The sequence below is a fragment of the Sphaeroforma arctica genome, assembly GCF_001186125.1.
Source record: "Sphaeroforma arctica JP610 unplaced genomic scaffold supercont1.800, whole genome shotgun sequence".
NCBI lineage: Eukaryota > Ichthyosporea > Ichthyophonida > Sphaeroforma > Sphaeroforma arctica.
In genome coordinates, this window is record NW_014039758.1 from 27,466 (window position 1) to 39,383 (window position 11,918).

Genomic DNA, 11,918 nt, shown 5'->3' on the forward strand with positions numbered 1-11,918 from the left:
ATATATACTCATACCGATTTATATATATATATATATACTCATACCTATTGATGTATATATACATAAATGAACGTTTGTGTATTTTAGATGCAAGCAAATATGATTTTTTTTACGTGCAATGTTGTACTCCTTGCTGCTGATATCTATTGGCACACTACAGAATTGAATATTGATCGACCTTTGGAGTCTACCCATGATAGCTTCTCGTGTATGTTATTTACAATTCATGGAATCTCTTAAGTACGCTTATGACTCCTTGCATTACGCAGTGCTTAAAGACGACAATCTATGCAACACTGGCACTGTCCGCATATTGTTGCACAAGCCCACATTACGTACTGTGGATAACGAGCTCCTGCTTCACTTAACGTGTTGTGCACACAGAGGCGTACGCATGCAGGTATACTATGCTCTCGCATGGCCGTGGAAGATCTGCACGTTGGTTCTGCCCCATCGAGCGGATTCATGCGGTTCAATGGAGGTAGCAAGACACACAAAGAAGCACGGGCTCACCCACGTGGCTCTAGAAATGCACCCCGAAGTTCGGAGGGGTCTTCTAGCCGACCGCCCAGGCCCCTACAGCAGGGTATGTTTCTAACCTGCTAACTTGAAATGTATTGTGTAGTGTACCATATCGAGTGTCTCACTGTTACTGTATGATGTATTGATTTGATGTCGCACTGGTTTGCTGACAAATTACGGATGTAAGCCGGCTAACCTTCTGCCCATGATGCTCTTCTGATTCGTGCGTGATGTAGAAGTTGCCGATGGTGACCTCGAGCCCGAAGTACACAGCACAGACACTCACAGGGTCAAGGGTGAGGTTATAGGCACCACATTTGAGGGTGAACCTATTCCAGGCCACCACACACACTCGAAGAACCCAAAGTGGAGCGCAGCATGGGACGATGGGTTGAAGTTGGATATGTTCTTGAGCTTGTGAGGACGCATACTTAAGGGGTTGTTTGTTCCGATATGTATATATATATATATATATATATATGTATATATTATATATATATATACACATCCACACACACACATATATATATATATATATATTGTGAGGACGCATACTTAGGGGGTTGTTTGTTTCGCGATATATATCTGATATAGGCAGACAGTGCCTCACAATGTTTTTGTGTGTGCTCATAACCAACGGATAATATTCTATTTGCGTGCGAGCTCTATCCCTTAACTAGTAGCCCGCATTGGATATGTATGGTGTGTAACCAGGTAGTCTTCATGTTGATTCCTGCCATTGACTGTAAATGCACCAACATTATATGTGTTGGAAGCGCGTGCACACACATGAACGGAGAATTGCATAAGCTATACGACTGGTGGACCAAATATACATATCCCAAACACAAATCCCCAAATCAGTTCAGTACGGACGAGTGCATCAAGTGTGTGGAAAGGCTTCAATACACCTATTGTGCATGTCGTTTCTGACTCTAATACGCGGTATAGTCAACGTAACAGAAAGCCTCCAGTCTCTGTGCGGTACTGCCTGAGTGGGACGAGCGCTGTATCGAGAGAGTGGGCGGATTAGCGTAGAACGGACACGACGCAGCACTTACACAGAAGAATGGAGAATAAGGTGACGCACATTGCGGACATAAATACTCGCAGTTTACAGGCTGAATACTCACAGTTTACAGGCGGAATACTCCCATTTTACAGGCTGCTCAGTGATGAAGAGATAGACCGATTGTCAAGGGAATGTTGCAGAACGTAGTTGCAGGGGTCGTGCCACAGTCTAGGACCCTTTGAGTATGCATACGGGGGTGCAGCACGTCAGGCATACACACGTGGTTATACCACACCTGCGCTTGTGGCCTAATCTGTCATACTTGCATCTCAAATAGATATGGACTCTATAGGATATAGCTAAATAGGTATCATCCCGAACTCCTATGCGTGCGTGGCTACGGCGTCTACTACCTGCAATTAGTACAGGTGGTCGTGACTTCCAAGCTATATCCTACGTATTCCTGTCACACTTGGCTTTCGCATCGTAGGCTCGATGTGAGTTGACCCGTTCTCTCACCACCGTTTCGGGCTTGCTCATCGGCGTTATAGCTAACGATGTCCACTCGGTTCTCTCCAGTGGATTGGAATCATGGGACTGTGTTGTGGTATAAAAACATCAGAACGGATATTTATACATGTCCGTGCGATCGTGTTCTGCAGGTGCGCGTTAACACTCAGCTACGTACATCATAACGGTCTATTGGACCACTAAGCAATCGACTTCTATCTGCCAAGGCCTCGTAGTTCCAAGGATACAGATAGATGTATGAGAGCGTGAACACAGTTCCGAATATAATTCTGTCACTTTTGGCGTCCTGAATTTAGAAGCCATCTCGTTGTCCATATCCAGTCGATGGGAATCTGGGGAAGCCTAAACATGCGGTAAAAGATACAGGTTCATGATTGCGAGGCATGTGCATGCAGCTCTGCAATATGCTCGCCCATATAATGAATATCCTTATGCTGATCAGAATTGGAAATCGAAACAGTCCCCAGTATGTAGCTAACAACTCGATGGGTTTGTATGCGCTTCTGTATTCTTAATATGTGTGAGAGAGGCCATCTGCGTGATGTGCTAGCTGGTTATGCACCCTATTTGATATCGGGCAATTCCGCTTGCCTCGGAGCTCACAGTACACAACAAACACCCAACGTAGCGAACTAGCACATTCAGGTAGAACAGAAACCCGTATCTGTATACGTATGCTCAGCTACAGGATCAGATTCTCAGATGAGTGATAATTCTCTAGTTTAGGCAGCGCGTCGCTCATGCACGATCTTCATGTACACTCCCAACATGACGGTCCATAGCAACGATGAACTAGATCTTCCTTTAACTCAACCTATATATCGCATCCATATATTAATCCGCTACAAGCAAGTTGTGTAAAGTATTATCTGCACCAGATGTAATTGTTCGGCATGATGAGTCCATCAACGACTCTTAAATTCTAAGGCGTGCGAATATCAAAACCTGAAGTATGTGCACAGGAGTCGTCAAACCTCTTAAAATGAAGGAAATCGATGCAACAAAACACAACTAAGTGAGCTGTATTCCTAATTATATTCTAGCAAGTGAATAACAATTAACTGAGCCACACAGCTAAAAAGCGATCGTGCATCTGTACAAACGGGATACAGTCATACATCAGGGCTGTTTTAATATATTCTTAAACTTAAAACCCATATTCTTTAATTACGGACTAGCAAGTATCATAAAGGACATAATGCAGTATACTGCTCACTCATGGGATGAATCGCCATTTCTTTCGTTTTGTACTCGTTCAACTCACGCGCGATCTCGGGCAAATTCTCGACCACACGCTGTCCTTCGTCATTCTCTCGTATAGTTGTTTCGTCGTCGCACTGCCCACTCCTGTCGTATTGGCTGGCTGAATATGTGCGAGCCCTCTTCACATTTTTATGGAAACGTACATGATTAATTTGGCACAGGAAGCCCTCGGAACATCCAGTTCGGCCACCTCTACAGATAGACATACATTGCTCGATGTTTTGGCATATCCTCTCGATATCGATGTTGTCAATATTATTCATGAGCTGGACGGTGATATCCGTCAACGAGGGTTGATTCATCATTGACATTTTGTCTGATATTATTTTTATTTATTTTTTAATATAAAAACAAAAATTAGAATATGCTCGTCGTCTTGTTCGATGTTTATTTTATAGCAAATAAATGTATTATAGACTGTGTTGTCGCAGACTATTTATGGTGATTATTTACAGCCTTCTGTCTACACTACACTACAGTTCTACACAGAAAAACTACTCACACACACATGAGGTAAATAATGATGTGAGAAGTGACACATTGTGATATCAGATACATACTGGAGCTTGAGAAGTCTGAGATCTCAGAAGACTCGATACATATTTACTGAGATATTGTTTTCTTATACAAAAAACAAAAAGAAATGTATCGAGTGTAGGGAGAGTATTTTGTTTTAATAAACAAAATATTCACACAGCGTCACAGCTGACACTTGACAGGGCCACTGAGACTTATTAACGCAGTTGACAACTGACACTCTGACAGTCTGACAGTATCAACTGACAAGTGACAGCACTGAAAACTGATATCTCTACTACTGACTATTGAGCTGACCGAGGAACACATACAAATAAACGTAAAAGTGCATATTATTATTTTCAACGTTTTATGCACGTATTTATTATTTTAGGAAATACAAATATATGTACATATTTAAAATACCCTTTTTTTAAATACGCCATATTTATGAAAAAAATTTGGCATATATATTTCATATTTATCATTTTCCTAAAAATATATTTCGTTCATTTTTCATATTTATTATTTTTCTAAAAATATATATATTACGTATTTATTATTTCTCATGTATAATTTCCTCATATTTATTATTTCTCCTATATTTCCACATAATATACTTTTAAGAGCATATTAATATTATGTACTGACAAAGCTTGCTATTTAGTATGGGTGACGATAGTTGATACTAAAAGTTACAAACACATTGATAAACAGTCCTTGTGTATGCACAACACATATGCACAACGTAGCATAGTAATCTACTAAGTATGAACATATATATGAAGCTTACACTTGGTTTATGTACACTAAAAAAGTAAATGGTCTATAGTCTATATAATAAATAAATCAAGAGTTATATGACATCTAAACACGCATTTTTATAATGTTATTGTTCTGAGTCATAGAACTCGACAGAGATCATTTAACAGTGAAGCAGGAAGATGTACAGATTAAGTTACACTTGAATACTGTGCACGGGGGTTGCATATTTCGGCATGTGGTCTTATATTGTCACTGTATATAAGTCAAATAAACTAACGATCAATGAGTTTGACTGGTATATTTATATGATATGTGATTGCTTGTCAGTATTTCAACCACAAGTTTAAAACAGGAAAAAAAAAATTGCCACCTTTTTTTGTTCCAGAAATCAATCAATTTTCCAATTGGTGACAATTTGCCACCTTAATTGAAAAAGGTGGTCAACATGCATCGAGCGGAAACAGGTTCGCAAATATAAATATATATTGTACATATGGCATATTTCCTAAATATGCCTTATTCAGAAATATGGCATATTTTAGAAATATGGCATATTTATAAAACAATATGGCATATTTCAGAAATATGGCATATTTATGGCATATTTTTAAATATGACGTATTTCAATTTTTTTATACCAAATACTATTACTTTTGCCATATTCCTGAAATCAACACGCGTATTACGTATCTTTTCCAAATTTCATATCATATTTCATATTTCATATTTAACGTTTTCTGTGCATATTTATTATTTTAAAATAATAATATGCCAATTTTTCGCCATATTTATTATCGAAAAATATGTGTTCCTCCGTCAGCTACTGAGTACAGACTACAGAGTAAATACGTATTTACTGCTAGTAGTAGAGAGAAAAAGAGCGACTCTCAGGCTACAGTAGTACAGACAATAAATACATAAATAGCCTTCTTAGAAAATAAACACAGAAGGCTATGAAAAATTGAAAATTGAAATAGGGGAAAAAATACATATTGTGTATTTACTCTCAACTACAGTGTGTATTTAATCTATTAACGGTGATAGTTTTTACACAGTCACGACTCACGCTCTCGCAGTATTTACCGGCCTACTGACGAATCAAAAATTCACCATTAAAAAAATATAGTATTCATGAGAATGTTCCTGTTCTTTTTAAATTTATATATATATTTATTTCTTCACTTGCCTCCTGTGTGTCATACCTTAAAACAATCGTACCACTTTTCGTTTTTGCTCTTCTTTTTTTCACAAAGTATTGTGTTCAATTAGTAGGCTATGAGTATTGCTCAAGAGTTTTCAGAAGGCTATGAACATAGCCTTCTGTTCTTTTTCGAGAAAAAGGACCAATAGCCTTCTAATTTATTCAAAAAACCGAATGCTATGAAGAAGGAAGCTATTTATGAATTCAAAATTCATAAAGCACAATATTCGTCCTCTCCATCTATGAGATAATGAGATTGAATGATGACCGTCTGACCGTCCATACTCCCCAGTCCACTTTCGAGACTCCAGACTCCAGAGTCCCCAATGCCCCAGGGGCCCAGCCTCCAGAGCCCCAGGGGCCCAGCCTCCAGAGAGTGGCCCAGACTCCAGAGAGTGGCCCAGCCTCCAGAGAGTGGTCCAGTCCCCACGAGGCGCCAAGCGGTCAAGAGGCCACGAGTCTACGACCCCACCGACACACCGAGAGTGGCGAGTGGTACAGGCCGACAGGCGCACCCTGACTCATGGCGGCTGTCGGCCTCTCAGACTCCTTTCACTACTAGTACTACTAGTAGTAGTAGAGAGAGAGATAGAGCCAGGGCCCAAAACCCTAAAACCGCCAGTCGCCAGAGTTCAGACTCATCACTTAACACGGACAGAGTATGTCCAGTGACTGTCCGCTGTTCAGAGAGGAGAGTCAAATGTCGAAAACTCCCAGTATATAAATAGGTACATATTTGTATTTTATTTTGTTGCGCCAGTGTTCAATTTATAGCTATGGCTTTTGTATTTAGCGTAATTTATCTTTTTTTAATTTATATTTCACTGATACAGTACATATTCTCTATTGTAATGTTTTTCTCCTATTTGTTTTAAACAAAAACAACCACAAAAACATTATGTACACCTATGTCTATTTAAAATACACTTTTATTATATCATTCTAATATGACAGAATCCAGAGGCGTATGGGAGATATTTACGTGATATACATATGCAGAAACTTGCAATTATGCGTAATTGTTCACAAATATTCATAATTGCATATAGATATATGCAAATGCATATATAGATACATATACAGATACACACACATTAATATAAAATACAATAGATATATATATATATGATTGTCCATGTATATGTATTTGTTTATACTATATTTGTATATAAATTTAAAATTATATATATATATATATTTATTACATTCACACACGGATATATATATATACATACTCTATATATAATAAAATATAGAATAATATATAAATATATACACTCACATATATATATATATAAATACATATATATATAAAAACATATGTATTATGCGCGCTTCTGACGCGCCGAATGTGCTGTTGATACTTGGATATTATGCAAGCTAATAATATACGTTCCTTTTGCTATCCATAGTCAAATGTCGTGCTATTATTAACCGTCAGATATTTGACGTCAATTGCCAGATGTTGCACTATTTGTTCTATCTCCATAGCAATTGATAGCCTGACTTATCTGTCAGAATTGCTATCGATTTCTTGTGTTGTGCGCGATTTATATCCGGCGTTCCCATGAGCGGGTGTCCTGCAAAGTTTAAGTTTGGTCCCAGTTGGTTCGGGTTGCTCAGGAGATGTGGGTGGGTGTTCGCCTCAGCCTGGCGTGTTCATTCTAGAGGTGAGTCCTTACAAGTATCACAACTTATCCTCTGGAAGAAGTTAGAAGCAGAGCTCCACTTATGGCGCAGAATTTATCATCCGAGTTGGACTACACGTCCTTCTCGGGAAGCGCCGGGGTCTACCTGTGTAGTATATATACACGTGTGTGTAGATAGATACATACACTTATACACATATGTATATCAGCGTTACATGCGTGTGTGTAGATACACGCACCTATACACATATATAGATCAGCGTCAGGGCCCCCACTCACGTAGCGAGACAGGTATTATCGCACTCACCCAAGCCTAATTGCACTATAGTCGTACGGTCCGCAGCCATAGGTAGGTAGTAGTTGGTGTCATACTCGCCATACTGAACGCCTCTCATGCGAGGTACAGTCAGTTCTGAGCCGGGTGTCCTAGAGTGGGTGACCACCGCTGAACACTTGCCCTGGGCAGAGACTGCCATACGCACGGGTAAGCCGCCAGTGTATGTGACAGTCGCCTGTAACCCACACTCGTCTCTGTACTTGCGCCTGAGAAAGTACAGGCCTAAATCGTCCATCTTATACGTGACGATGGGAAAGCTCACGTACGAGTTTATCCACTTAGTCACCGCTCGCAGCCACAGGCTGAGAAAACTTACACCCTCGGACACGGCGAGGTTGGCTTGGTGGAACTGATATGTTGGAAGATTGAATGTGCGTAAAGTAAGTGCGTGAAGTTGATGTTTCAGTTGCCTACCTAGCTTTCACTATATTGGAACATGAACACAGCAAACGGGGACGTGATGTAACTTCACGCAGATATTACCGGGATAGGTTGTACGCACAAATAAAGCACATGAGAATTGGCTAATGTTGCCGCAAATGGGGACGTGATACAACTTCACGCAGATATTACCGGGATATAAGGGGGGTAGGTTGTACGCACAAATAAAGCACATGAGAATTGGCTAATGTTGCCGCAAATGTAGCTATTTAGTCTAACACTCGAATTACAAATTGCTACTAGCACAAGTTGTCCATGAGAGAAACTTATCGCAGTTGTCTCAATTTTTGTATATGTATTTATACAACTCTGTGTATTCATTTACATATACATATACATATATATATATATATATATATATGTGTGTGTGTGTATGACCATATATATATAAAATACATACATATATATATATATATATACATAGAAATACATATATATGTATAAATACAGTATGGGAATACGCATGTACGTATGTAAATATGGTTTTTCTATTATAACATATATATATATATATATGTATATATATATAAATTGGCAGATACATTCATACTATATATAATATATAAATATATGTATATAATATATATATATATATATTTACATATAAATACATACATATATATATATATATATTATATATATGAATACAGTATGGGAATAAGTATGTACGTATGTATGTAAATATGGTTTTTCTATTATAATATATTATATATATATAGGCAGATACATTTATACATACATACATTTATAGATTGATATATTCATAAATGTTATTATGTATGTATTTGGATGATTGCTAATTGTATATATATATGTACATATATACATACTTATATATATATATATATATATACATATACATATATAATAAATGTAAATATTTAGTCTCCTGTCTGAACCAAGTGGTACTTTACAAAACCCGCAATAATGCACACCAAAGACGTCAACATCGATGTATACTACAAAAAAGTCATTTTAAACTTGGCGTTCTATAGATCGGATCATCGCTTAACTATGACCAGTCGTCTTCTCGCGTTTCATGGAATTTTAGGTTCGACCGAATGAGTTTCCGCTTGCAATTATTCATTATGTACTCCCCACAAGAAACCGTATCTCCTATCCCTGCGGACCAATACATAACGAGATATAATAAGATATACGCATCGAACCACATACCATGTAAGGGTCGATTCTTAACAGTAACAAGTTCCTCGCCGTGCGGATGCCCTCCATGTCAATGATCTCAGCTGCTGTCAAGTCACGCGGGTACTTCCACGAATCCACGCTGCACTTATACCCCCCGTCTGTTGCCGATGCACTCTGATCATAGCCGTAGCAAGTAGGGCCGTAGAAGCTATTGAATTCATCCCGCAACTGTTGCTGGGTGGCAGCATCGAAGTATATCTGCGTAGCCATTCTCGGTATAACATATATAGACCTTTGACCGTACAAGCGCTCCATATTGTCTTCGAAGGATGTCTTTTCTAGATCGGTCAGGAGCTTGCCACCTGCACCGGCTTTCACTTGGGCCACAAAGGGGTGCCAGGGGTTCTCAGGCTTTAGGTCTGCACGCGAGTTGTCGCCAACCGCAAAACGGTGTCCGGCTTCCAACATGGCACTGTACATCACAGGATAGAGGGGAAAGGTATTGGTGTGTAATGTTGATATTTTACGCCGTACAAAATCTCGGATCTTTCTGATTATAAGACAGCAAGCCACCTTTCACGTCCAAACAGAGGAAAGAAGTAGATCCGACAAACAAGGAAAACATACCTAACGGATTCGGTGTAGTTCAGACCCGAAATTCCCGGGGTCACGATGGAATTTGGCGACCAATTGTTCGGATGGGAATATGCATTAAGCACTGTAGCAGCGATGTGTAGATTTCGCGTTGCCATTGAACGCCATTTGTATCTTGAAGTTCGATCCAGCACTGCTTGCGGCATTGATTCTATCCTGTTCGGCAGCGTGGAATTCATAGTCGGTTGCTGTGTTACGGTACCTTGGCCCCGAGTTGTATGTTCTGGTATCGAGATAGAAGTCATCTATCTGCGTGTCTAGCAGGAGTCTCCGTTGACCCATAAATAGACCTTTCGTAACCCATGGCAACCAGGAGTGTGCGAGAGCGGGGCCGAGTAGGCCGTTGGTGTTCGCTGTGAAGAAGAAATACATGATTTCTACACCGGAAACAACATTACGATGGATCACCCCTCCCAAGGCGGTCGAGATAGCGCCAACAGGCTCTGTCACCTTTCCGATGTCCGTACTGGCCACCTCGAAGTACATACTGAGCAACGGTAGGATATGTTTGTCCGTGTTTAAAGCATCATCTAGATAACCTGGGACGATCCAGTAGCGGTTATTCGTGAACTCGTTTTCGTGGCCGACCTTCATAGCCACACCTGGTTGAACAGCGTTATTGATTCCCTCCAACGAAGCCTCCACACCGAAGGCCACTGTCGTTGCTGCGGTGCTTAACCGTCCGTCGAGTCCGTTTATCGCGTCATCATCTACGTGCAATTGAACACAAAATTAGGTTCCAGGATTGTGTAGATTGGAACAAATAGTTGGATTGGTTGCAGTGAAGGTATAGTTTTGGGTCACACACACGCGATATCCAAAGTGAAGAATTGAGATTGCGCTTACCGAGATGTGTCGGGCCTGAATTGAGCATTACTCTCCTCACGTCATACTTCGCACAGTAGTCGTCCAGAATAGCTTTTTGAGCCCCGATGCCGTTACTATTCCAATTACCGTTGGAAGAATACGCCAATCTTGCATGGGTTTGGATAACTTTAAATGCAAAAAAAATAAGTATGAATGAGGTTATACTCTGTTGCAGAGACCAGTCAATAAAAAAACATAGCGAACAATTATTCTCGATAGATATAACCTTAACCAAACAAAAAGAAACTAGCTTGGGGTGCAGAGACATACTTGAGTTGTATTTTGGTATTGACGTGATGGGGTCAAGAAGTTCAATTTGCAAACTACCTTGAGCGTCGAGCGATACGAGATCATAATTCACTCCATACGCCTACTCAAAATATTAATGTGCTCAAAGGTTAGAATACGGATATTTGTTGAAGAATGATTAGCTGGCTCAGCAAAGCGCTAATATAAATAATCGATATATCATTTTGTGAATGAGAATTACCTACGCCATCTCTATCGGCAGTTTGGCCAACGATGCATCCGAGGAGAGGATCAGAGTCTTCAACCCAATCTCGAAGTTCAAAACACTTTGCGCCCAGCACATTTTAAGTATAGTGAGATAGCAAACTGCCGTAAGCATCGTATACCTGATGAACATTGTGGTAATCGTTATGGGTTGGCGGCTTGCCTTCAGTCTGTGTTGTTCTGTGATGTGAACGAGAGTTGAGCTCGCCTATATCTACTATGTAAATGTCTAGTAAGTAGTCGGTTTGAGCTCAAAAGGAAGATTGTTATGATGCACACAGACTGCACTTTTTTTAAGGGATTTTTTCCTCCTAAAACCTTGTAAACGCATGTGTGAAAGCTATGTAGACTATTCGTAGTTCAAAATCAAATAGGACGTCCACAAGTACAGAGTACGCGACTGCAGCTCAAATATCAACTTTTGTTTGATTTAAAATTGGACAAACAAAAGCTTTAAAGTCTAAAAGCCTATTAGTAAAAGCATACCGACATGCAGCACGT

At 39.7% G+C, this 11,918-nt stretch overlaps 4 protein-coding genes across 4 annotated transcripts in view; 2 read left to right on the forward strand and 2 right to left on the reverse strand.

Annotated features, from left to right (window-relative positions):
- The window catches only part of SARC_08665 (hypothetical protein), an 11,431-nt gene extending 7,707 nt beyond the window's left edge, over positions 1-3,724 (forward strand). The window contains exons 11-12 of the mRNA XM_014297347.1: positions 385-586; positions 759-3,724. Coding sequence (XP_014152822.1) covers positions 385-586; positions 759-943 — 387 coding nt within the window. The 3' untranslated portion in view covers positions 944-3,724. The remainder of the gene's footprint in view (positions 1-384; positions 587-758) is intronic.
- On the reverse strand, positions 3,153-3,796 carry SARC_08666 (hypothetical protein). Its single transcript, XM_014297348.1, has one exon. The coding sequence runs from the start codon at positions 3,637-3,639 to the stop codon at positions 3,250-3,252; it is 390 nt and encodes a 129-aa protein (XP_014152823.1). The 5' UTR covers positions 3,640-3,796; the 3' UTR covers positions 3,153-3,249.
- A 2,264-nt stretch (positions 3,797-6,060) lies between these two features.
- SARC_08667 (hypothetical protein) lies at positions 6,061-6,330 on the forward strand (the record flags this gene model as incomplete). The annotated part of the gene is made up of 1 exon (XM_014297349.1): positions 6,061-6,330. One exon carries the CDS (start codon positions 6,061-6,063, stop codon positions 6,328-6,330), a length of 270 nt encoding a protein of 89 aa, XP_014152824.1.
- A 1,404-nt stretch (positions 6,331-7,734) lies between these two features.
- On the reverse strand, positions 7,735-11,274 carry SARC_08668 (hypothetical protein; the record flags this gene model as incomplete). Its single annotated transcript, XM_014297350.1, has 6 exons — positions 7,735-8,145; positions 9,414-9,855; positions 10,011-10,101; positions 10,172-10,747; positions 10,884-11,030; positions 11,175-11,274. Coding segments are annotated over 6 exons (1,767 nt in total), but the record flags the coding sequence as incomplete, so codon positions are not given.
- Positions 11,275-11,918: the final 644 nt, after the last annotated feature.

What these genes read in the sequence shown, in the direction of transcription:
- SARC_08666 (XM_014297348.1), bottom strand. Translation starts at nt 3,639, where the DNA reads ATGTCAATGATGAATCAACCCTCGTTGACGGATATCACCGTCCAGCTC.